The sequence below is a fragment of the Sceloporus occidentalis genome, unplaced genomic scaffold, assembly GCF_023333645.1.
Source record: "Sceloporus occidentalis isolate IW3139 unplaced genomic scaffold, rSceOcc1.0.p SCAF_3, whole genome shotgun sequence".
Classification (NCBI taxonomy): Eukaryota; Metazoa; Chordata; class Lepidosauria; order Squamata; family Phrynosomatidae; genus Sceloporus; species Sceloporus occidentalis.
The window spans coordinates 119,040,244-119,066,973 of NW_028316983.1; the positions used below are offsets into that span (position 1 = coordinate 119,040,244).

The 26,730-nt window shown below is 42.2% G+C and overlaps 1 protein-coding gene across 1 annotated transcript in view; it reads left to right on the top strand.

Annotated features, from left to right (window-relative positions):
* Nucleotides 1-303: 303 nt before the first annotated feature.
* The window catches only part of LOC149316634 (astrotactin-1), a 260,561-nt gene continuing 234,134 nt past the window's right edge, over nt 304-26,730 (top strand). The window contains exon 1 of the mRNA XM_089518325.1: nt 304-658. Within this exon, the coding sequence (XP_089374451.1) occupies nt 304-658 (355 nt within the window). The remainder of the gene's footprint in view (nt 659-26,730) is intronic.

The window sequence follows — 26,730 nt, forward strand, 5'->3', positions numbered from 1 at the left end:
CCTGGGCGAGGGTCTCTTTGGGGAAGGGAAAGGGGAGCTGCAGGTGCCCTCACCCCCTCCCTCCTTAAGAGCCTTGGCCAACTCAGGAGCATCCTCCTCCTTCTCTGGGCGGGAGCGAGGAGGAAGGGGAGGAGGAGGAGGACGAAGAAGGAGAAGGAGCTCCTCGGAGAAGGAGCCGCCGCGTCCCTGAGCCTCTTGCTATCTCCAGACAAAGAGCTGCACCGCATTGCCCAGCATTAGCAGCATTAGCAGCAGCATCAGCAGCAGCATCCCTCTTCTCTGGAGCGCAAGGCGAGGCTCAAGATGGCTCTGGCTCGCCTCCTCTGCCTCTTCTGGGCTTGCTGCTCGGGCTCCTTCCCGGCCTTCTCCTCCTCTTTTGCTGGGGCTGCTGCTGCTGGGGCTGGGGCTGGGGGGGTGCCAGGGCCTGGAGGGGGGACTGATCCGGAGCCAGGGGACCCTTCCTCCAAGGAGCTGGAGTGCAAGCTGAAGAGCATCACGGTGTCGGCGCTGCCTTTCCTGCGGGAGAACGACCTGAGCATCATGCACAGCCCCTCGGCCTCCGAGCCCAAGCTCCTCTTCTCCGTCCGCAACGACTTCCCCGGGGAGATGGCCGTGGTCGACGATCTCGAGAACACCGAGCTCCCCTACTTCGTCCTCGGTGAGCCCCCCCCCCCAGATCTCCCCCATTGCAAGGCCTTGGGGAGGGAGCTTCTTGGAGGGCTGGCCAGGCCTTGGGTCCCCCAGAGAAAGAGGGATCCCTCCTGAGCCCCAGGGGCCTTTTTTTGGGGGGGCTCATTGGGGCCCAGGCCCCCCCACTCCCTGCCCACTTCTTGGGCTGCAAGAAGAGAGTCAGAGGGGGAGAGGCTGCCAAGGGCCAAATAGAAGCCCTTCCAGGGGAGAAGGAGGGGGAGGGAAAAAAGAATATGGAGGGCCTGGCCAAATCAACACCATCTCAAATACCAGCCCCTGCTCCTTAGTCCTCCTGCTTAGCCTGGAGGACCTTTAAGAATTCCTCCTGGACTGAAGGGAGGGAAATCAGGGCCTGGCCAAAGAAAAGCTGAATACACTGCCCTAAATCTAAACCCCTGGCTCAGTGGGAAGAGAGTCAATGGGGGAGAGGCTGGCTGGCCAGGTCTGAGTGACCAAATATGAGACCTCCCAGGGGAGGAGGAGGAGGAGGAGGAGGAGGAGGGAAAATAACATGGAGGGCCTGGCCAAAGAAGAGCTGAAAACACTGCCCTGAGTAGAAGTCCCTGCTTCTTAGTCCTGGTCAACATGGAGGACATTCTGGAACTCCTGCTGGGCAGAAGGCAATGGAGGGAAATGAGGGCCTGACCAAATAAAAGCCCTAAATATCAGTCCATCCTTCTTAGTCCTGCTCAACATGGAGGACATTTGGGAATGCCTCCTGGACAGAGGGAAATGAGGGCCTGACCAAATAAAAGCCCTAAATATCAGTCCATCCTTCTTAGTCCTGCTCAACATGGAGGGCATTTGGGAATTCTTCCTGGACAGAAGGGAATGGAGGGTATGAGGCCCTCGGAGGAACACAGAAAGAAAGCTCCAAGGCTCTGTAGGCCAAAAAGAGGGCCTTGCCGCCTTTTCTCTTTAGCTGACCAGAGCAGGTGACTCAGAAGCAGTGGCATCCCCTAGGGTTGGTGTCACTGAGTGTGGTAACTCATGGTGTCATGGGGGTGTGTCTGTGACCTCCTCCTATTTCACACCACACAGAACCCTTGGCACTGCTTTTTTGCACCAATTTTACTCATCAGTTTTAATTCCCATCAACTGCTGAGTGTCAGACTAACAGCTGTGACAAAAGCAACCAGCAAAATTAAAACGATGCCTTCAAGTTACAACATCGTGCGCACAACCTAAATGTATTTACATAGGCATGGTGAAGATTTGGTTAAAATGTGATGGTTTTAAAGAAAATTGAAAAAGAATCTTAAAAAATTTCAAAAAGATTTAAATTTTGAAATTTGAATTTTAAAAAAAATTCTGGGGCCTCTCCTTTCTTCTCCCTGAGCTTCACATCACTCCCGCCATCTTTTAAAGCTTTTAAAATGGAAGCAGATGAATGCCACAGCCCATTAATGCCAAAAAGTAGGTGTTTGAGGAGCAGTGGTGTCACTCCTCCCTTAAAGTATCATCTGGTGCGGCCCGCACCCCCCGCACCACCAAAGTGATGCCACTGCTGAGGAGTGGAATTGAGGGGCAAGGAAGAGCAGCCAGTGATCCCTGCTTCTCCCCCACCAACTCCCTCCCTTTGCCAGCAGGTTAATGGTGGGAGTTACGCCTTGCCATTGCCCTTCCTTTGGCCTCCTTTCTCTGGGAGGCCTGGTGGGCCTGGCACCTCTCCCAGAGGTAGTGGGTAGCCTGAGGTGGCCATAGGGCCATGCTGTTATCACTTGTGGCTTCAGCTGAGGAGCAGCCATCTCCACACTGGGTTGCCCTGTGGCTCAGGGATGGGGTCTTGGCCCAGCTCCCATTGTGGCCCAAAGGGAGAGGCCAGACAAATGATACTTCTGGGACTTATCTCTCAGTTCCCTTGTTTGGGTGGGAGGTGGCACCTTTGGGTGGAAAGAGTTGCCTGTATTAAGAACTGGAGAATAACATGGGGCAGGAGCCCCAGACTGCTCAGTATAGCCACTAGTGAGGGGCTGGTGGGGCATTCAGGGTGATGCCCTCTCATGCCAGCCTTGTTGATAGTATCCACATTTATTTATGGATTTAATATATTGCCCTTTAGCACATGGTTCCCAGGGCAGCCTCTGATGCACAAGTGGAGAAGTAACAATAAAATCTGACAGTGCAATGATAACTTACCCTGATAAAAGAACAAACTTGATACCAAGTAAACTTTTTTTGAGAGAGTTTGTGGCTAGGGTGCCACCACTGAAGAGTCCTAAGATGGAGTTGCCCTCTTTAGCATTTCTGTGCACTACAATGTATGTTCCTTTTGGCCATTTGCAATGCATGGCCTGCTTTGCGTAGTGAGGCCTTGTGCCCAGGCCAGAGATCTTTTCTGCATGTGATAGCTTTTGGGGCCCTTGGTTGTATAGCTGATTGGGTAAGTTGTGTAGCCTTTCAGGAGCTGCACATCTGGTGACTAAACCTTTGATGTACAAATAGGTCTCAGGATTTGAACTGAATTTTCAGGTTTTTAGCCTTTGTCCAGAGGTGCATCCACACCTCAGAATTATAGCAGTTTGACACCACTATAACTGCTGTATCTGTTTTCTGTGGAATTCTGGGGTTGTACCTTTCTCTGAAGGACAACATGAGCTTTCTAGAACAAAATTGTGAGTACCTGTTACCAAACTACAAATCTCAGGGTTCAATAGGATGGAGCCATAGACATTAAAACAGTATCAAATGCTATAATTTTGGAGTGTGGAAACATCCCAGCAGGAAAAGAACAAAATCTCAGGGTTCTGGTTTAGAATATAGAAGGAAGTCTCTTTTTACCCATTTGCTTTGCTTGAGGGCTTTTACTATCCTCCCTACTACCATGCCCATTAACTCAGGAAGCAGAAAAAGTCAGTCTCTTTCTCCACTGTCTTCATCAGGTACCACAGGATTCAATCTTAACTTTAATCTCCATATTCTATACTAATTAATATTGCTATTAAAAGCCTTGCCCTCTGGGGTCCAACTGGACATGACATTTGCAGTAATTTCAATATTGTTATTTATTTATTTGTTTATTTAAAAAGCAAGTGGAGGAGGACAGTTTCATGTGGAACTATGGGGGACTTAACTCTTTCCTGTCCTGAACAAACCCTGGAAGAGAGGTCTTCATCAGCACTGCTAGGCTTGCAGTAGCATGTGCATCCAGGTTACATCTTGGTGCAGACCTTTCCAAGCAGGCCACAGCTTTACTGGTCTCCTCCTATGACTCCTCATCATGCAGCAGCAATGCATTCAGGCTGTGACTTTTTGCAGTGATGATATCTCTGGCCATCTCCTGCAGATCTCTCTACATACTGATTCCACAGATTAACATGGCTATATTTTTGAATTCTGTCATTGTGCAGGAGTAAGAGCTGTAATACAACCCTACAGAAAATGATTCTAGTGCATGCACTATGTGCAGCTAGTATGCAGCTATATGCAGTTAGTGCATGACCTATGTGCAGCTAGGTTATAGATTACAATTTTATATTTTAGTGAGCAGCAACTATGCATTCAACTATGCCTCACCCTTGTACCTAGTACTCAGCTCCCTCCAGCATCAATTAATCCTGATGCATAAGATGTCTGGTGTACAACTTTTGTTACTGGCCAACAGCCTCCGCAAACTAACATTTGAATAAAGAGTGGCTTCATGGTGCACTAAATATATTTATGCAAGAGTTCTTGCTACTACACATATAACAGAGGAAATCTCAGAGAGAATTTTGAACTCAGGGAAACTGATGTTTGGTAATATAAAAAGGAGGAGGCGGGGGAGAAGAAAAAGGAATATGGCACCACTTTTAAGACTAACCTCACCCAGGCCTTTGAAAATTTTGGGCAAGGGACATGCGCGGCATCTTTTTGGATCCTATTACATTCTGTCCCACTTTGCTAAAATAAAAACCCATTGAGTTAAAGGTGCTGTTACATTTCTTTCTCTCTCTTTGTTCTTCCTTCTTATGCTGCAAGAGACTAACATAGCTACTTCTTTGAAACCAACACTTGTCCACTGCAACCCAAGAAGACATTTCTAGAGAGATGATCTTGAATAGCATCTCTTCCACTCTGTACTGGAATTTAACTCCACCCATTTTAGGAACTGTAGTTCAGTGCTTGAATCCTCTTTTCTCTTGCTTTTGGCAGCCAGTAATCCCACCTTCTTCCAAGGAGCACATGACATTATACATGAGATTATCACATTTTTTTTCCAGAACAGTCTCTACAATATTTTAGATTGAGAGTGTGATTGGCTTAGGTCTACCCAATTAACAGTTTGACTGAATAAGGAACTGAATCCAGATGTCCCCAGTCTAAATTCAGTATTCTGCTGTGCTACAGAATTTCTGCATTTGGTATTCTTGATGGTCCAGAAGATTTCTAAAGCAGATGGTTGTTATCCTTCAACCATTGTTTGGCCCCTGTTCCAGTATTTCCCATTTAAAATGATCTATCCTGTTAGATAATTCAGCTGTTAATATGTAAGGAGCCTAGGATTTCAGATAACATTCCCATTTTCTGGCCTTCTTCCCCATTTCAGGAATACTGGGGCAGATCAAATGAAAAGAAGTTTAGCTTCCTAAACAATCAATAGTGCGTGCTTATATTATTAAGCAGTTTTCATACTGTATGCAGAGATGAGAAGATTGGTAAAGACAAATGTGGAAACAAACCTTCCTGTTACTGTGGTTCATTTCCTACAATGGACAGCTATAGATTAGCATTTGGTATGTTCTAAGATTGTATCTTCAGTAGATGCATGGCCATGATGCAGTTCTAGTAAAAAAAAAACTCCACAAAACCCTAAGAATTGAGTTGGGGTAGAACAGGTCCCAGAATCCTCTGTAACATGGATGAATTCCTAGGCAAACAAGCCAATGAGGAAAGGTTTCCTCAAAAGTAGAAAGTTACAGAAGCTAAATTGCTTCCGGCTTCCTTCCCTGTATTTTCACAAGAGGCACAGCTGTTTGATTCTTCCAAACAACTTGCATTGTAGTCTTATTTACACAACTCCAGTTTAATGAAGTTTGTAAGATTGTCATGTCGTGCCATTTATTACTCATTTTAAACACTGTATTTTAAGTCCTTATTATAATCATTGACCCCACAACACTGGGAGGCAAGTCATTTATTTTTCAATTTATAGGTTTGAAATTGAAGCTAAGAGAAAGCAAGTGCTCCCTTAGGCTTAGGCTATTGAACGTCGTGGTCCCTGGACCAGTGTCAGTCTCCAAGCCATTGGCTGTCACTCCCTGATGAGTTTCCAGGAAGGAAAGAAACAGTTGTAGCCAACAGGCACAAGTATGATGCTGATCCTTGGCATGTGGGGAAAAAAATTGGTGGTCCCCCACATCACATAGCTTGAGATGCACTGCCCTGGTTCAAACAATCAGATTGGTATTATATTCAAGCTTCTTATGCCTTAGTTCAAGAATGGGCATTTTGACCACAGCATGTGGTTCACATTTATCACTGTGTTATAGAATGGTGATCATTCTGTTTCTTAGAATTTTTTTCTTTTTTTCTACTTTTTTATTTTTAAGACATATATTATCATACATAACAAACACACAATCATAAGCCACAAACATACAATGAGAAATATATATACACAAACAAATAAACAACAAAATAATACATATACTTTGATATTTCTTTTCCTTAGAATTTATGGAGTTGGTGGTGTCTGTCAGGGAGAGACTGTGGCAAATGTGTGCACCACTCATGTCTTATGAATTTTTTCCTGTGAAAAATTCCAACAGTGTGTACATAGATAATTATTGTGTATTGGAAAGGACTAGGGTAGGGTCCTTGCTATCTGGTTTTCTAGGTGGAGGGGTTGTGTGTTTAAACAAAGGGAATTTCAATTATATGAAACCTTCACCTCCCATCTAAGACCAAACCACATAGGATGCTGTTACTTGCCCTCCGCAAAGGACTTGCAGAGATCGTAAGGCTGTTTTAAAAGATTCTTTCTGCTTTTTTAGTTTTCTGACCAAAAAAAATCACAAAATACTCCAGATAATGTTCTGGCTACAATAAGGTATTTATGAGACCGCAAAGTACTACAAAAATTTCATGTACTCAAATTTCCTTTCTTATATAAAATAAAAAGATTACAGAAAGGTATGTATGACTTCTCTACATGTGAGCACTACAGCAAAAATAGTTTAGGCCTCAAAATGCCAGTAGTAATGGATAAGGGGAACTGTGATTGTTTATTTTGTTGCTTTTCATTAGTGCCTAGTAAGGAAGGATCCTGTAATCCTGGTTACAACAGTATTATTTTAGCATATCTTGTCATAGGGATGTGGTGGCTTAGTGGTTAAGATGCCAATTCTGATGATCAGAAAGAAGATTGGAAGGTTGGCAGTTCAAGGCCCAAGTGCTGCATGATGGGGTGAGCTCCTGTCACTAGTCCCAGCTTCTGCCAACCTAGCAGTTTGAAAGTATGCAAATACAAGTAGATAAATAGGTACCACTTCTCAGTGGGAAGGTAACAGTGTTCGATGCATTCATGCTGCCCATATGACTACCAGAGCAGTGCTTGGACAACGCTGGCTCTTTGACTTAGAAACAGAGATGAGCACTGCCCCTTAGTTGGTTCCGACTAGATATTCATGTCAAGGGACTACCTTTACCTTTACCTTTATATCTTGTCATTCCTCCACGGACATAAGGACAGTATGTGAACCTCACAACAACTCTGTGACATAGGGTAGGTAAACAGATAATGAATTTTCCAGCAAGGAATTTGAACTTAGGTTTCTCTAATTCAGACCCATTCTAAGGTGACCTGCCATACTGTTTCTACATGTTGTGGTTTGAACACTGTCAACATGTAAAAGCCTATACCTTTGCAGAAAGATCCGTAGGTCTCCCCTTTCACCACCCAAACAAATGTATGTACATTTTTGAATGAAAGAAAGAAAGAAAGAGAAAAGAATGTCAGTCTTGTAACCAAAGTAGGATTTAATTGTATAAGCTGCTAACTTAAGTTTTTATGATATCCATCTTCCTCCCTCTACTTCATAGTGTCTCTCAGGAACTTAGTTTTTGATACCTGGCTCTAGTAAACAATATCTTTCTTTTGTCTTTTGGAGAGGTCCTTGAAATGTTTTTAGTTTTCCTAGTGTACTCATAGATGAAGTAGAACTGTCATCACTAAGGTTTCTGTCTACTTTCCCCAGTCTTGAGAAGTTAAATACAGTATCTGAGTTGTGGTAAAAGCATATTGACTTCAGAGTGCACCCATATAAATCCTTGCACACAGGATCTAGACTTATCCTCCCCCCGCACACACAGTTTTCTGTCTGGAGAGTATATCTTGCAGAACATACTAGAATTGGTACTATTAAATATCCTAACATACAGTTTGTTTTAAGTAGCTTTAAAAAATTATTATGGTCACTTTTTACTCCACTTTAGAGCTAATGCTGTGACGGCTATTGTATGGTAAAAGAGTAGGACATACAGCAGGCATAGAAACCTCAGGAAATGATGCTTGGTATGAGAAAAGGAGTTGCATGGTCTCATCTATGAAACACTAGAGGGTATTGGCCTTACCACCATGTTACTGTTAACTCAGAGAGAAGATGAGTGCATAGCCTTTTGTTGGTGCCCTAACTTTATATGTTATTGCTCTTCTTGTATTACTGTATTACTCCTCTTCTTTCCCATTTCTTTTTTCATTTTAAAAATACATTGTTTATTTCTTGAAAGTCAGGTTAAAATGGTTAGCACAGTTTTTGGTTTGAGAGTTGGACTATCCTTGCGATATCAGATCTGGCCATGGTGACATATGCCTTAGTTACCTCCTGGTTGAATTACTATAATGTATTTTACATGCCTTTGACAAATGTTTAGAAACTTCAACTGGTCCAAAGAGCCACAGCCAGATTAATAACTAGGGCTGGCTACAGGGATCACACATCTCCCTTGTTGTAACAGCTCCACTGGCTGCCGATCTGTTCCTGGGCACAATTCAAAATGTTGGTTATGACGGATCTTCTTCTCCCCTACAAAGCAGCCTATGCTTTGAGGTCTGCTGGGATGACCTTTGTATTTATCCCATCACTTTCAAGTTTATCACACACCTTCAGTTCCATGACGAAAATGGAAGTGTTTCATCTTAATAGTGCCAGATGCGATCCCACCAGGAGGCTCCCATCGCAGATTGGTGATGTTGAGGCGACGGGAGTGTAGCAGAACTGAAGGTGTGTGATAAACTCCATAGGTACGTCTGGTGAGAATAAGGGAGAGGGTTTCTCAGTGGCTGCCCCTGGGCTCTGGATCTCCTTTCTAAGAGAAATTAGATAAGCACATTCTCTCCTCCCTTTTAGCAAAAAAAGTAAAGATTTGTCTATATTGCCAGACTTTTGATGAATAACTATGAATAACCTGCCTAGCACAGTGCACTGGATATTTCTAATTGTTATGCTGTGTATTTAATGATGTATGTTTTAATCTTGTTTTAATTTTGATTATTTAATCCTGTTTTAACCTGTATATTCTGGATTTTAATGAAGTCTTTTTTAATTGTTGTAAACTGCTTTGAGTCTTGATCTGGGGAAAAGATGGGATAGAAATAATAATAATAATATCATCATCATTCATGAGTGGAGTTTGAACTCTATGGTATTACCTTCCGTATTCATCCTATTACATGATGAAACCAGATCCCAGCTTGTAACAGCGATTGGTGAAGAATAGCAGGTGTGTGTGTATGTGTGAGGTTTAGAGTGAAAACATAAGAAGAGACAGCAACAGCCTTACTTTGAAAAGTTACTGTTTAGAATGCAACTCCTTGAATCCACCAACAAGTATGATGACAGGCTATGCTGAGTGTTGTACTACAGAATGTAAATTCTAAGCTCTGGCTGGAATATTATTATTATTATTATTATTATTATTATTATTATTAAGCTTTATTTATATAGCACTGTAAATTTACACAGCACTGTACATACAATCTTTTAATTAGATGGTTCCCTGCCCTCAGGCTTACAATCTAAGAAGACATGACACAAAAGGGGACCAAATATCCACCTTGGCCAGCTTCCTGTTTCTCACAGTGGCACTGTATTCAACAAGTAACCATGTTTTGTGTGAATAAGAAATAACTCTTGTTATTTTCCCCTGAATCTTCTGTCAGCTAACTTTACAGAATGTTTTCACAGATATTAATAATACATTCAGTATTATGACACGGAAATAAAAATGCCCTTTCGTCTATTCTGTACTGATCATAATTCTACAAACCCTATGAAGTAGCTCCTTAAACCTTTGTCCTCCTTCAAGATTTCTGTTCTATTGCTTCCTAAGAGCTTGTATTAAATTTTAATCATGACAGTCTTCACAGCCATGCCCCCATAGAGAATCCAAAACTGGAGATAGTCATGTTGATGTGTATTAACAAATTGAATTCTAGGCATTTCTTAGCTTTAGAAAAGAACTACCTTCCAGCAGTAGATCTTTTGTAAAACTACTACAATCAGCCCTCTATATCCATGGATTTCTTTATCCATGGATTAAAACATCCACAGCTTGAAAATGTTTTTAAAAATATAAATCCCCCCCCCCCAAAAAAAAACCCAAATCTTGATTTTTCCATTTTATGTAAGGGATACTATTTTACTATGCTATTGGATTTAATGAGACTTGACCATCCATGAATTTTGGTATACACGGGGAGTCCTGGAACCAAACCTCAGTGTATACCAAGATCCTACTGTACAGTTTACCTGTGCATTGAAATGAAGTCATCCTGAGTGGCATCACCAGCAGGGTGTGGATGGTATGAACCACACTGGGTGACACCTCAGAAGAGGGGTGACAGCTGATCAGGCCTTCCTCCCACTGCAAGGTGAGATGAGGTTAGTGCACTCCTCCCAGCTTCACTAAGGTGGCAGCCCCCTCCTTAGAAGGAAGCCTCGGTGATGATGAAGGAGAAATACAATTGTGTTGCTCCAGGCTTTGCTCCTGTGGTGACTCCCCCCCCCGAGGAGGCTGCTATCATGGCAAAGCAGAAGGGGTAAGCCTACCCCTCCTAATTTTGCCTAGGTGGTGACTCTGTCCTCAGAAGAAGGCCGCCATGGCATTGAAGGAGAAGGGGTGAGCACATCCCTCTAAACTTTGCTGTGGCAGTGGTTCCTTCAAGCTGCAGCAGCAGCAAAGGAGGAGGGCAAGCACCCCATCCATACTTTGTGGTGGTGGTGGTTCCCTCCTGAGGAGAAAGCTGTGGCATGCTGCTCCCCCCGGCAGCCCTTACTGCACAAACTGACACAAAGCATGGGGACTGAACTGGGAATCCCAAATACTTTGTCTTATTGGAGAGAAACTTGAGAAATATTTTTGCTTGGAACTTCCTTCCCCCACCAAATTACTTCAAGAATAGCAGCTAGGCTCAGAAGGATAAGGAAATCCTAGACCATCTGTCTGAGTGTTTGCGTAGGAAAGAACGATGTTATCCAAGTCCAGCTGCTTTGACCTGACAGGCCTGGCTTGATTACCCTACCGCTTACACCTATTTAATACTTGCCATTGAATGCCAGCTCCCAAAGCAAGATTTTATATAATTTCTATTATTTTGATTATTTTTTATTTCTAGAAAATATACAGCTCAGTCTTTGGGGAACCTCTAAGGAAAATAAAGACATTTTACGGTCACTGGGAAGAATTCTTATTTATGTGTTCTTGCTGTTTAATTGTGCAAATTTATTTAAATGCAATCAGTGAAACAGTTAAAAGATAGATGATGAATCACCTTAATTAAGTAGTGTAGATCGCTAAGCAGTTTTATTTATGTGAATTTCTCTTTTCAGAGAAAATTGGTATTCATTTGTCACTAGTCCATTTGAGGTTGATGAAAATCTTATAGCTGTGATCCTGTTGCGGCAAATCACTCATGTAGTTGGCACTTGTATGAACGGTTTAATACCTTGGTGCTTATGCACACAGGCATTCTGCTTGCATCATGCGAAGCACAGCCATCCAATGTAATGATGCTCATGGGGCTTTTTGCACCTATATCTTTCAGTTGAATCATAAAATCAGAGTTGGAAGAGACCACAAGGCCATCCAGTCCAACCTCCTGCCATGCAGGAACTCACAATCAAAGCATCCCTGACAGATGACCATCAGCCTCTCTTTAAAGACCTCCAAGGAAGGAGGCTCCACCACACTCCATGGGAGTGTGTTCCACTATCGAACAGCCTTTACTGTCAGGAAGTTCCTCCTAATGTTGAGGTGGAATCTCTTTTCCTGTAATGCATCCATTGTTCCGAGTCCTGTTCTCTGGAGCAGCAGAAAACAAACTTACTCCTTCCTCAGTATGACATCCCTTCAAATATTCAAACAAGGCTATCATATCACCTCTTAACCATGCCTTCTCAAGGCTAAACATGCCCAGCTCCCTAAGTCTCTCCTCATAAGGCATGGTTTCAGAACCCTTCACCATTTGGACACGTTCTAGTTTCTCAACATCTTTTTTGAATTGTGGTGCCCAGAACTGGGTACAGTATTCTAGGTGAGGCCTGACCAAAGCAGAATGGAGTGTTACTATTATTTCCCTTGATCTAGACACTATACGACGTCTATTGATGCAGCCTAGAATCACATTGGCCTTTTTAGCTACTGCATCACACTGTTGATTCCTGTTCAATTTGTGGTCTACTCAGACTCCCTTTCACACATAGTCTCGTTCAGCCAGGTGTCCCCCATCCTATATCTATGCATATCATTTTTTTTGCCCTAAGTGCAGTATTTTACATTTCTCTGTGTTATAATTCATTTTGCTAGCTTTGGCCCAGCTTTCTAATCTATTAAGGTCTTTTTGAATTCCTGTATTAGCTATGCCTCCTAATTTGGTGTCATCTGCAAATTTTATAAGCATGCCCCCTATTCCTTCATCTAAGTAATTGATAAAGATGTTGAATAGCGCTGGGTCCAGGACAGAACCCAATGGTCACTTCTCTCCAGTATGAAGAGGAACCATTGCTGAGAACCCTTTGGGTTTGGCTGGTCAACCAATTACAAATCCATTTAACAGTTGCATTGTCTAACTCACATTTTACTAGCTTGTTTGCAAGAATGTCATGGAGCACATTGTCAAAGGCCTTACTGAAATCAAGATATGCAACATGCACAGCATTCCTTTCATCTACCAAGCTGGTGATTTTATCAAAAAAAGAGATCAGATTCGTCTGGCATGAATTGTTTTTCAGAAACCCATGTTGACTTTTTGTGATTATGGTGTTGCCGTCTAAATATTCACAGATTCTCTGTTTAATGATCTGCTCCAGATCTTTCCTGGTATTGATGTCAGACTAAGTGGATGATAATTGTTGGGATCTTCTTTTTTTCCCCTTTTGCAGATGGGGACATTGTTTGCCCTCCTCCAGTCTTCTGGGCTTAACTCCAGTCCCCATACACAAGCAAGAAACCCTTCCACACTGTATCTTTCCAGTGTCCTAAGCAGTGATTTGAGGAAATACATCTATATTGCAGAGTCCACATCTTATACTTTGTGTAAAGCCATTACCCTGTGCTGTCACGATGGCAATATATATGTGAGTGCCTTGATTTATGACTGTTCGGTATTTATTTGCTACTGTTGAAAATAAATGTGATGTGGTCATTGTTCAGAGGGATTATAATGTCAAAAATGATGGAGAGACTAGCTGTCATAACCAGCTAATGCTTATATAATTGTTAATGGACTTGACTACACCCAGCAGAAGCTAATAAGAAGGAAGGAAGGACTGAACATTAATCTTTAATTTGTGCAGATGTTCATTAGCTCCTTGTTCACTGAATGATCCTAGTGGGATGAGACTATGTGCACTGGCTCTGACCATCATGTTCATAGAATCATGGAATCATGGAAACTGAAGGGATCTTATGGGCCATTGGTCCAACATCTGCTCAATGCAGGATCTCCAGCTACGGCATCCACAACAGGTAACTGTCTACCCTCATTTTGAAGAAATCATAAGAAGGACACCTCACCCCCTCTCTAGGCAATTGATTCCATTGTTGGACTGTCAAGAACTTGTTTCCAAAGGTCATTTGAACTCTACCCTCCTGTAGGGTTTTGCCTCAAGGTCCATGTCTTTGAAGTGGTAACACCCTAAGGATAGCTGATGATTTGCTTCTTGGGCTCAAATGTTCAGGGATCCTGTTTCAGGATCTTAGTACACCACCGCCATCACTTGATGGCTGGCTAGTGCTGAACCAATGGTTAGTATTGCAGATGAAGCAAGGTGGTGGGATATCCTGGCATTGGCAGAGCAGCCCTTGTCGGTGGTGACTTTATTTTTTCCTGGATGGGAGGACTGATAGGGACTTGGGAGGCTGCATCCACTGCTTTATCAGCTTGATCAGAGATGCAGCATTCTGAAAAGGAATGGCCTGTCCCCACATTAGAGCAGTCCATTCACTACCCAATTCCTTGGTGAAACAAGCATAACTCTACTTTTGCCCAGCAGTGGTCTACCTATTGCTACTGTTCCCAGCTTCACATAGGTGCTGTACAGACCTGCACACGTACTAGGGTTGCCTCGGGGCATCCTTTCCAGACGCCCCACAACCCTAGTACGTTGCTGTGGCGTTGTAATGGCGGCGTCCTTTCTACATGGGCGCCACCATTATGACATAACGGCCGTGCCGCCTCCAAGGCTGGTCACTGGTTCTTCCAGGGTCAGCCACATAACACCTATCTTGAAAGATCTGCATTGGCTGCCTATTCGCTTCCGGGCGCAATACAAGGTGTTGGTCGTGACCTATAAAGCCCTAAATGGCTTGGGCCCAGAGTACTTGGAGGACCGCCTCTCCCCATATAATCCGCCCCGCACTCTCAGGTCAGGAGGGAGACAACTTCTGCGAGTTCCTGTGACGAGATTTGTAATAAATGCACAGAGGGCTTTTTCGGTCGCTGCCCCGCAGTCCTGGAACTCTCTCCCTATCGAGCTCCACTCAGCCCTCTCCCTTGAGTCCTTTAAGAAGAATTTGAAGACCCATTTGTTTCGGCAAGCTTTCCCTACCATGTCTTGAATTGTTATCTGCTCCTGTAATGATGTCTGATCGTGTTTTAGCTAGGGGGTTTTATTGATGTTTTTATTGGTTTTAAGTTAGGAATGAATGATGGCTTTTATGATGTTGTATGGTTTTATTTTGGGGGGTTCCTATGTTATATAATGTATTGTTATTGTTTTTGTTATTATTGTTAACCGCCGTGATCATTGGAACGGCGGTATATAAATAAACCTTCATTCCTTCCTTCCTTCCTTCATTCATTCATTCAAATGGGTCGGCATGGACGTGACGTCTTGGCTCCTTCATAGCTGCCCTTCCCAACCCTGGCTTCTTCATAATTAACACCTTTCCCTGATGAAGAAGCCAGTTGAGCTTTGAAAGCTTGTACAGTGGGGGCCTCGTTATTTAAGCATTTGCGGAAGACAAGCTCCATTGTCCCCAATGGCAGTGTATGCATGTGGCTGTACTAGTAGGTGTGCACACATCTCGCTGCCATTTGGGACACTGGGACTTGAGGTCCTGCATCTTTGGGTATCCGCATGTGGTGGTGGTGTCTGGAATGGATCCCCCATGGATGCCAAGGTCCATGTATTTGCACCATGCATCATGGATTTTGGATAGTCTTGTACTTGGTGGTATGACCAATATGGTTACACCTGGATATGTTTTCTAGATTTAATGATAGCCACATTTTAGCCACAACAGGGCTAAACAAGATATAATATTAGAGTTTGTGTGTTGTCAACAGAGTGAACACTGTCTCCCATTTAGTGAACTGAATCTGGAATTGCTTCTCCATTTTTTTCTGTCGCCATCTGTCATTGTTCTTCAGTAGCTTGTCTGATCCAGAATGTGTTTAAAGAACATACGCTGTACCCCATAACGATCTGAATATATTACAAAGCATACCAGTCAGGACTTTAAAACTTGCTATTAGAGCTGCATATGTAGGAGGGGTAGTTCGGTTTTCCATTTGCACTGTGGCTCTGAAAGTATGGCAGATGTATTTAGCAAAACAACATTTTAACTAGGAAGTTCATTGTGAAGAAAGGAAGGAATGTTACCTATAAATAGGTAGGCTTCAATTTCTAAGAATGGTGTTTCGATTTCTGTATACAGTAAATGAAACAGCAGCTCATCCAATATAGAGATATTGCAAGAATATTTACAAATTTCTTATCCTTGATGAGAAAAGGCTGTCTCACCTCTGTGAAATTTAGTCCCTGTGCAAGAGGAAAAAGATATCATTTTTGAGTTTTGTTTTCATTGTTTTAATCTAAAATCACAAAATAATTTTTTTACAAAATTCTCACAAAACAGTTCCAAAATACAAAAAAAAATGAAAATGTGCATAAATTCTGATACTGACAGACAAAACTTTTGTGAATTGATTTACTCTTGGATGGAAAAAACATAGTAAGCTGAGGAACATATCATAATTACCTGTCATCTGATGGAGTAGATTGCTCAGATAGTTCTGTTACTTTTGGCATTTGAGTAAAGAGACAGTAAAATCTTACCTCTGACCAGTGAAAATCTTATTTGCATATGATGATTTTCTTAGCATATGATGATTAAAACATGCCTTTTTTTAAAAGAATGGGGAAGGAGGGAATTAGTAGCAGTGTGCTCTGTGTAGTTGGGCAGAATGGTATCATCTGTAAAAATATGATGAATGAGGATTGGTTGAGTCAGTGTGTTACCAGTCACAAGATTATTCCGTCTCTTTTTCATGCTTCTTTTTTCTTATTAAGAGTTGATGCTACTTAGCAATAAAAATATATAGCACTTAATAGTTGGGCTATCATGCAATAATTTCAATTGTCGTTTGGGTTTTTTTAAGATCGCTTAATGTTTTGGGGTTGTTTTTTTTTTTTTTTTGGCAGGAGAAACAATTAAATTACTACAATTGTCAAGCTATGGAAGAGTATGCAGGCCGAGCTTTAATTTCATTAGGGAAAGGTTCCTTTAGGTTTGGAACACACTGTGAAATAATCCACTTTGAGACCAGTTTAACTGCCCCGTTTCAGTGCTAGGGATTCCTGGGAATTGTAGTTCATTGTGGCACCAGAGTGCTCTGACAGAGAAGGCTAAATGTCTCACAAAACTACAGTTACCAGGATTCCCTAGCCTTGAGTCAGGGCAGTTAAAGGGGTCTCAAATGGGATTATTTATGCATTGCGTTTTGGACCTTAGTTGCATATTTCTGTCCATGAAAGTTTGTATGCAAATCTGTACTTTGGTTCTCTAGCTCCCTAGAATGTAATTCCACCATAGAACCAGGTGTCTCCTATTCTGTTAGTGATCATTGGTTGGACTTACATTGTCATGGCTGTGTTTTGACTTTAAACACACACTTAAAATAACCCTATTAATTGTGGATATGGAAATTGCTGGTGCAAACCCCAGTGTTGGTAGGCATGGCAGTGTGAGAAGACAAAGGTTTCAGAGCTAGTCAGTTAGTAGCAATGAGGAGGGAAGATAGGTAACAGCTTCTGTGAAACCCATTGCTCCTATCATGTTGTGGTTGGCATTGCCATCTTGGCGCAGATGAAGAGTTAGCAATATACACATGGAAAACTGCCAGAATTCAAAGTAGTGTTTGTCCTCAGTTCAAATAACAGATTTTGGCAGTTCTTCTTATACATGCTGCTGGAGAATTTCAAGGTGGTTTGGGTTTTATTCATCTATTCTTTATTATGCTTTTTTCTTTAAAAGGGAATGTACAACAGAGGATAACAATACATAGATAATGGACCACAGCAGCAATATTTCAGCATCCATAGACTTGCTGCTGTTTTAAATGTCTGAAAAAATATGTTTCACAACCTGTCTTCAACTAATTAGAGAAAACATTTGGTAGACATCCCTTGGGGGCACCTCACTGTGCCCACAGCATCCCTGGTGGGCTTCCTGGAGGTGTGACACCACTAGCCAGAATGGTTGTGTTTGTGCTTTAAATAACGTAATTCCTCAAAGGCAGGAACAAAACCTCCACTGGAGAAGTCAGAGTGTGGGCAACTTCACATGTTTAGATTTGGGATAGTGCTTCTCAGCCTGTGGGAAGGGCATGATGTGTTGAGTACCCGTAAATTAGTGAACAAGAAATTAAATTTAGGAAATATGGACATTTTTATGGTGGTGACTCTTCCCGAAAATGATAATTTTAATTTTTTCCATTTTTCTATTTCTTTTCTAATGCTCTTCCATGTTGTGTGGTAAATGTTATCAAATAAATCACTATATATATCCATATTCCTAAATGTTTGACTTGGAAAATCCTTTTAACACAACAATCATGAAGAAACATACCAGGCAGGAAGTCTCCCACTGAATGCAGTAAAATATTGTTATTGTTACATGCCAGCAAGTTGTCTCTGACTTATGATGACATTGTCCTGGGTTTTCTTAGCATTCAGAGGTGATTTACCCTTTCTGTCCTCTTGGGCTGAGAGAGCCTGACTTTCTCAAGGTCACCCAATGGGATTCTGTGCCCTTGTCTCCTAGGGTCCTAATACAACACCCAAACTGCTCCAAGATTGCAATGCCAACCACAACATGATAGCAATGGATTTCACAGAAACTGTTACCTAACCTCCCTCCTCACTTCTGCCAACTGACTAGCTCTGAAGCATTTGTCTTGTCACATTGCCGTGCCTACCAGCACTGGGGTTTGCACCTGCAACACCCAAATATCAGACTGGCACTACCAAATAAATATATATAGAATAACACCAGTGGCAGCTGCTGGTTCTATGTCAGTGGGGTAGTGAATCCACTCTAGGTTTTAATTTGACCTTTAAAGGAATTATCCCAAGTGTCAAATCTGTTTTGAGGAAAGGGTCTTTTTCAGCACCTGGGATAATTCCTTTAGTGTTCCGACCACAACTCAAAGCAAATTTATTATCCTATTGACATAGAAGCAATCACCTGCTACTAGATAGTGTTGTAAACACATGTGGTTTTTTGTTGGCTTGTTTGCTTGCTTGTTTCTCTTTACAGCCATATTTTGTCTTCTGTGCTTCCACATTATTTTTAAAAATTCCACTTTTTTAAATGATCTATACTATTTGTAGATCATGTTGGAATTACTGTTACATTGTCAGTCAGATTTGGCAACGCGATGGCACTGGGGACAAATGAAGCCTGTTCAGAGTGAAGGCAGTTGTTTTCACCTGGAATTTTCTTTATTTGTCTCGACATTGTCACAGATATCAAAATCTGATTTCAAATTGCATGTGTGTCTTGACTCTACATCGTGAGTATTTGTGTTTCAAATGGGAAAGAAATGAAAAAAGAGCACAGTTAATAGGTAAAAGGTAAAACCAACACTGAAGGCTATGTTTGAAAAAGTCAGTAGGAAACTAGAACGGATTTTTGTGTTGAATTAGACAAATGGTAGGGGCATGTAGAGATCACATGCACAAGCTACTGATACAGGTACAAAGTAAGACCAGCCCTCCAGGGTATGAAAAGATGGTGAGAAAAAATAATGAGTTCTGTGCTTATCTTGCCGCAGAGAACATGCCATACTTTAGGGATGGATGTGGTATTGGGAGTCTCTGGACCTTCCTGGCCCTATGTATTTTGCATATGGTTCCATAGTAAAATCAGTAATAAGAAGATGGTTTGACAACTCCCAAAGAAAGTTTCCCCTTGTGGCAAGGGAATGGCTTCTGTGGTGGAAGGGAAAAGACAGCCTTAATTCATTATTTGTGTTGAATGTGGGCTTCTTGCAGAGGTGGTTCTGTGGAAGACTTTTATATCAGGAAGAGGCACTTATTGCCACCTACAACTCAACACAAGACAACAAACATGGCTACACTGTGCCAGGCTCCTGAGAAAATGATTAGATTTACTTCCCATGATTACTGTGTCTGCCAACTAGCCTTAATTGCCTATCACCGACCCATCTTCTTTTAATGATCTGAGCCTGCTTGTGCCAGGGCTTTTCTGCTACCGCTTCTGAAAAGGTTTGGCTCCTGCAAGTCCACCTCCTTAGGGCTGTAAAGAGATGCTGGCTGGAAGCATGGCAGTGAACTGAATACACTTGACAAGTGTGACAGGGCCTGTCTGCAGCTCTGAGATGGCAATGCGAGAAGGTGACATGAGGAATTAACCTGTCCTCGGAACATTGCCAAAGTGACAGTGGGGTAGGAAGGAAAGAATAGCACATATGTATGTCCAAAGACTGTCCTTCTTTTGTCTGACCTTGTAAAATTAATAGGTGGCGTTTCAGATCTAGTTCATAGTTAGCAGAATTACTTTTAAAAACTGTCTTTTGGCCTCATGCCCATCACAGTCACCTTAAAAGAAATTAAGAGAGGGAATTTTTTTTCTTGGCACACAGATAAAATGACATAGAAAGGCACAAGTCAGGTGTGTTGGGCTGCTGCTAGAACATGTAAAAATTAAAATCCTTTTAATTTCTGGCTAGTTTATACTGGCCAGTTTATTCAGTATTTGAAGGAGGTGTGTGCGTGTGTGTGTGCATATATGTGTATTAGGGAGTGTAGGAGAGAGAGAGAGAGAGAGTGAGAAAGAAAATGAGAAAGAAACATCCAGATGAAGTCCCACAGTTAGGCTAAAGTGCTACTCCTGCTCTCACCACACCTGAGAGAGGAAGAAGGGCATTTGTATATTCTGTGTGATAGTGCTTCAAAACTGACCCCACTACTGTCAAATTCTTCTGTCTGTCCTCATCCGCAGACTTTAGTCTGTTGTTTTATTGACTTATTTCCACTGATTTCTCATCAATAAGATTCAGGTTGTACAGAATAGAATCTAATATTCCTTGAAACTTAAGCAAATATGAATTTAATGTGCTGCTGACGTGTAATTTGAAATGACTTAGATATTCAAAATTGATAGCTGCAGAATATTCCCTACAAGTGCTCTCATCTCCAAAAGGGGAGGGCAAGAGGTGCTGGTGTGTGCTGCCTGGTTTCTCATTATTTTTGCTTCCTGCTGGCAGAAGGACTCTTTTTTGTTCTACTAGGGAGCCCTTTGGTACCTTGTCATTTCCCCCCATGTAATTTAGTTTTGTAAGGGAGTAATTCAGCGTGAGGGCAATCAACAAGCACTTATTACTGTCTCAAGCTGGGGAACCCAGGGGTCAAGCTGCAGATTGAAGGACTCACAGATTGCAGTCTTTGCTGGGAGTCTGGCATACAACTGCAGGGTGAAGAGGACCTGGGTGGCCGGGCCAGCTTTCTGTTGCCATGGGGCTACATATGCTGATGTTTCTGGTTATGTAGCTGAGAAGGCATGAGCTCAACCAAATGGCAACAACAGGAGATATTTTGAAAAACAAAAGAAAGACTTTAGTGTAGACACATGCAGAGAATCACTGCTGCAATTGGATGGGTGGGAGGCAACCATTAGATTGTTTATGGGGTTAAAATCCAGAATTTTCTTTCTGAACATAAATCAGGCAGATATGGAGAAAATGTGTTCTGCTTTTTTTACAAGCTTGTGATTGCCAAATGCAAATGGGTAGTATCTGTCTGCATCAGACTCTGGCTTTGATCTCTCTGAGGGAGCAGGCTACCATTGTTGCAGAGCGGGGTTCCAGTCTAGAGAAGGAAAGACTCACTTCAGTGAAATCAGAGTTACACATATCTCAGTTTAGTTGACTGCACATGGATTTATATCCCAATTCAGTTTATATCACAATGGGTTCCATAGACTGAAATGTTCTCTGTATTGAGATTAAAGCACTGGATTCTGTGGGCTTCTAATGTGAATCAGACTGGGAATTATGAACTGTACAAATGATTGAATTAGGTAGATAGGTCAGCATGATTCCTGAGCAGGGTTAGTTTGGAGTCCCTATATCCATCACAGGGGGAAAAGATTAAGGTGAGTTAGATCATAGGCTAAATTGTTCTGTATGAGGTTCCCAAGAGGTTTGTCTATTGGCAGTGGCAGCCCTAGGCTCCTCTTTTTGCCATGCCCTGTACGCTCGGTGGAAAGGCAGAGGCACAGCAGAATTGGCAGAAGAGAAGGAATGGCCCTAATCTGCCTGGACCTGGCTGTGCCTCTCTCCATGCAGTCTATGGAGAGGAGGTCTTAAGCTGCAAGTACTGTACTTAGGAGACAGGGGTAGGAATCATGTGGCCTTCCAAATATTGTTGGAGTGCTACCCCCAGCAGTCCAAGGCAGCATTGCCAGTGGTGAGGAACTCTTGGGATTGCAGTCCAACAACATAAGGGTGTGAAGGGCTAGATGAATGCCATCTCTATATTAAATGGTTCTTGTGGATCCTAGCATGAAATCTATACATCTTTGCAGCATCTTTGAGAATTACCTCTATACATTTTGTATTCTGGTGTACAGCAACTTTTGTTCTTGCTTTTGTGCCTCCCTCTACCTTTCTCCAGATAGGTATCTTGTACCTTTTCTAATTTATCATTTTCAGATTCTGACAGACAGCTTTTAGTTACTGAAAGCCTGTATGCTGTTTCTGCTTGTGCCCTACTTGCTGACAAGAGCTGTCATGTGGGTCTCTCTTTCTTCTCAAGGGCTGCTGTGCGCTCCTTCTGCTGCATACCCAAAGATAGGGGGAGAGTGAGTTTGCTTCCCCTTGTAACCTTCCCTCATAAATCTGTGTTGTTCAGAGCCACTCTTCAAGAGCCTGGATTTGTCTGGCAGGACAGATTTGTTGGACTTCTCCTTGCTAAATTGAAATGGAAAGCAGTGTTTCCCCTGGAGCTGATGCTTATTCCCCTTGGCAGCATGCAGGGGTGCCATAGGGACTCTGTGACACATGATGGTCTCCTTAGGCAAGCCGTTGGCTACTGGTTGATACTTTGTTTGCAGAGCACAGTGGGCGGGTGTGTATCTTTGCATGTGCATACATATAATTCTGTGCTGTATCAGTCTTCATTTGTTTTGTTTTTGTTTTTTTTGTAGCATGCATGAATGGAGGAACTTTGGTCAACCTGCACCTTTTTTTGCTCTAATTTTTCTAATATGTATGATGGGACTACTCTTGCTGCACAATAAGAGTGTCTGCAAGAATAACAAATGGGCAGCACTGCATTTTTTAAAACAAGGCGCATGGACATATCCCCATTTAGTATGCAGGGACTCAACAATATTTACATAATGATCTTAGATTTGTCAGAAAACTGTCCCTTTGGCAAATTTTGTCTGTTACATGCTTGCATTTCTTTATTACTCCTTAATTAGTTAGTGGGTTCTGAGCGGATAGAATCTAGAGGACTCCATTCCACATTTGACCCCCATACATTCTTTTTTTATATAAACATACACTCTAATCTGTCAGTGGATATTTTTCCATTTTGGAAATGGATGGGGTCAGAGAAGATATTGTTGCATACAAGTAGTTACAAAGGCCTGCAATAAATACAGGTAGTGCAAAGTGGCCTGTCAGACAGTAAGGGGAACTTGGATATGTCAGGCAAGTGGTCCTTTCATATGCGGACAAAAAAGTTAGGGGAAACACAGTGGTATAAGAATGGATTACCCAGAGAAATTAGTTTACAGTAATTACAGCACTTCAGTTTGTCCTCTGCTTTAGGGAAATATAAATAAAGATAAAAATAGCCTAGAGTGGTTTAAGTATTGGTCCATTTTAAGGTAATCTGATGTAAAGCATTGCTTGAAAGGTTGACAGTGGATTCTTTTTGTTGTTTTGCACCTGTGGTCAAGTCACATCTGGAGTTGTATGTGGGTTTTCCCCTCCAAATTTCCTTTCCTCATAACTGTTTCATCTCTAGGTTTTATCTATCAATGGAATGTTTGAATTCCATCAGCTTTGCCACCTTGATGCATCTCTCTGTTTTGTTTGCTAGGGGTTTGACTGTTTTCCTATCTGCCCAGTCTTTGATTTTTCATGTTGATAGTTCCTCTTCACTAATAAGTTTCTTTGCAGGTTGTGTTTTGTTTGTTTGAAACATAGCCAACTAGGCAGGCTGCTTCTCTTTGTCCTTTAATACCCATTTTGTCTCAGTTTGCTGTGGATTTACTTCAGCAAAGACAACAAGGCTTGATGCCAAGGTGTGTAAACTGCCAGATCTTTCCGAGGATCTTATCTGAAAGTGACAACTAATTTCCTTGAAATGCATTGATCCTAGCCATCTAGCTTTGTTAAATTGTTCCGCATAAGTTGCTAGATCACATTAAAAAGAACCCTGCATTATATGATTACATTTGAGAAAAAAGATAGGATTTAAGTTTTCGTGAAAGGGTAGCAACCAACATTTTAAAATCCTTATAATATTTTTATTTTCTTTCATTGTGTTGTCACATTTGAGAGCTTAGTGAGTGTATCCACACTGCAGAGATAAAGGAATTTGACACCACTTTAATTGCCATGACCCAATGCTATGGAATTCTGGGATTTGTAGTTTTGTGAGATATTTAGCCTTCCCTGTCAGAGAGCTCTGGTACCCACCAAACAACAAAAACCTAGAATTTCATGGTATTGAACTATGGAAGTTAAAGTTATATTATACTGCTTTATTTCTGCAGTGTGGCTGCAGCCTCAGTCTTTGAGGGATACGATGTTTGTTTCACTGTTGAGCCAAATGCTAAGTTATTCTGCATGTATTTCCTGCCTTTTGGTTGGCCTAAGAAAACTATCATTATAGGATGGATTTTGGATTTTTTAAAAATGGTCTACATGCCAACTTTTGCAGTAGAGTTGAATGAGATCTTTTCTTTTTTGCATTGCAGATTACAAGGGGCAGAGTCTTTTAATCTAACAATGTTCTTTTGAGCTGGCATAATTCAAAAAAGACTTAGGGCCCAAGCAGACAGGCCAAAATAAAGCTGCTTTGGGTCACTTTAAGGTATGCTGTTTAAATCATGCATGTGTCCTAAGAGGCCGGAAGCCACGCCAAAGCCATGCTCCAGTCCTAAGGACTGGAGTGTGACTTTGGCACAGCTTCTGGCCTCTTAAGATGCATGTGTCATGTAAACAGCATACCTCCAAAGTGACCCGAAGCAGCTTTATTTTGGCATGTCTGTTTGGGCCCTTATTCACCAAACCGAACATTTATGGCCACCACCAACCTTTTCTGTTCAGATGATTTTCCTTGTTCGCATCAGGCTTTTGCTGTGAGACACTTCTAATATCTCTTGAAAAAGCCCAGTGAGAAGCGAGAGAAACCCTATTCCACACATAGTTCCACCACTTTATAAATCCTCTTTAACATTCAATTCATATGGACGGCACCAGTTCATACTAACCATTGGGTTTATCAGGCTGGAAGGGAGTGGCTTGCCCAAGGTTACTCAGTGAGTTTCATGGCTCATTCGGATTTCCACTTTTTTTCATGTGCTACCTATAAATCTCCCAGAGGCATCTAGCAAGCCAGTGACCCCCCGCAAAGTTGGTCTGGATGGTCCTTTGTTCTGATTCCCCCCCCCCCCCCCATGGGCTGGATAGATCTTTGTTCTGACCCAGAAAGGATCTTGCTTTGCCTTAGCAAAGAGTCTGTCATTCATGCTTTCCATTGCCAAGGTGGATTTTTTTGTCCTATGCATCTGAATGGGCAGCTGCTGGGAGTTGACAGTGGATCTGTAAGAAAGGCTCACATTACTAACCCCAGGTTTTCCCCTCCCTTAATGCTGACAGCATCTGTTACTGCCCCTGGACATTTTCATTTTATGGTTTCCATTCCTTTGGGCCATTTTGGGCCTTGAGAAGGGTTTCTTAAAACAAGTGGTATACTTTTCTGGGTGCTGGGGGGCTCTGGCAGCCTCAGAAATGTCTTAGGGGGCAATATGTGACCTGCAAGCCCCATATTTTCCACCTTTGCTAAGTAAGGTCACTGCAAAGGAGTGGTAAGCACCTTTGGAAATCTGTCTGAAAACTTGCAGCTAGAGAGGAACAATTCAGCCTTGCTGGAGGAGAGATGCTTTCTGGTAAAACCTGGGAAGCGGCAAACTCAGTTCCTGATCAGGCCAACTTGGTAACCTGTCGCTCCTCACAATTTCCAGCCCTGCTTGTTGCTGTTAATCATCCCGACAGGCAGAAAAGGCATTTACACACTCTGGGTCTCCTTTCGGGCTGCATAGAGCTCTGCTTCTACGGGAGGCAGTGAGACGTGACACGCGTCAGCTCTTGTCCGCATCACCCTTCCGGTCTGCCTCCCCTGTCATCTCCGTTAACTCTGTAGTGGATTTGTAGTGGACTGGGGACCACTGTGGGTTATGCTTCTTTCTCCCTCCCTCTCCAAATCCAATTGATAGTGGTGCAAACAGGAGCTGGCAGAAGCCAAGGGCTGTTGGGCTGCTTTCTTAAGTTTAACTCTTTGGTTACACATGGGACTTTGCCCAACCCCCCACCCTTTTCCTGTTGGTTCCTTTTCAAAGTGTTTCCACTGATGCTGTCTCCTCTACCCAAGCAATTTTGCATCTCATTTTGAACAGTTTGTTCTTTTTTAAAAAAAATGTTGCAGTCTTTTGTATTATCCTTCATTTTAAAAAGTCCCACCAATCATATCCATCTTAATTATGATAAATGCCATATGAATTTAAATTCTCAACGATCTGTACTATTAACAGTGTTTATGGATATCAAATCAATTTCAGTGATGTTTTATTGATTATTGGTATTGATATTCGGTGATGTTTATTGACATTGATATTATTTTCAAGCTGTTTTTAAAAACACAATTTCAGGTCAGATTTTCCTCTTTGTTACCCCTATGTGTACTTTGTTCCTTGCCTCTCTCTGCGTGGAGCAAATTGTGTGCCTTAGTGTTCCATTAAATGGTGAGGAGACATGGGGTTGAGAGGCTGGAATGTTTGAGTGACGTGAATAGTTGAATGTTGGAAGGGATGATAAAAAGATTGGTGTTTAGGGCAGTTAGTCAGAGTAAGAGGCATGAGTCACAGCTAGGAATCAGAGATAAGAATTAGAGTTGTTTGGAGAAATGAGACTGAAGGGAGAAGTATGGCCCGTTATAGATGGGCTAAAAAGTACGCGCAGAGCGCGTACTAGGGTTAAGACGGGGCGGTGCTTCCGCACTGCCCTAACCCTAG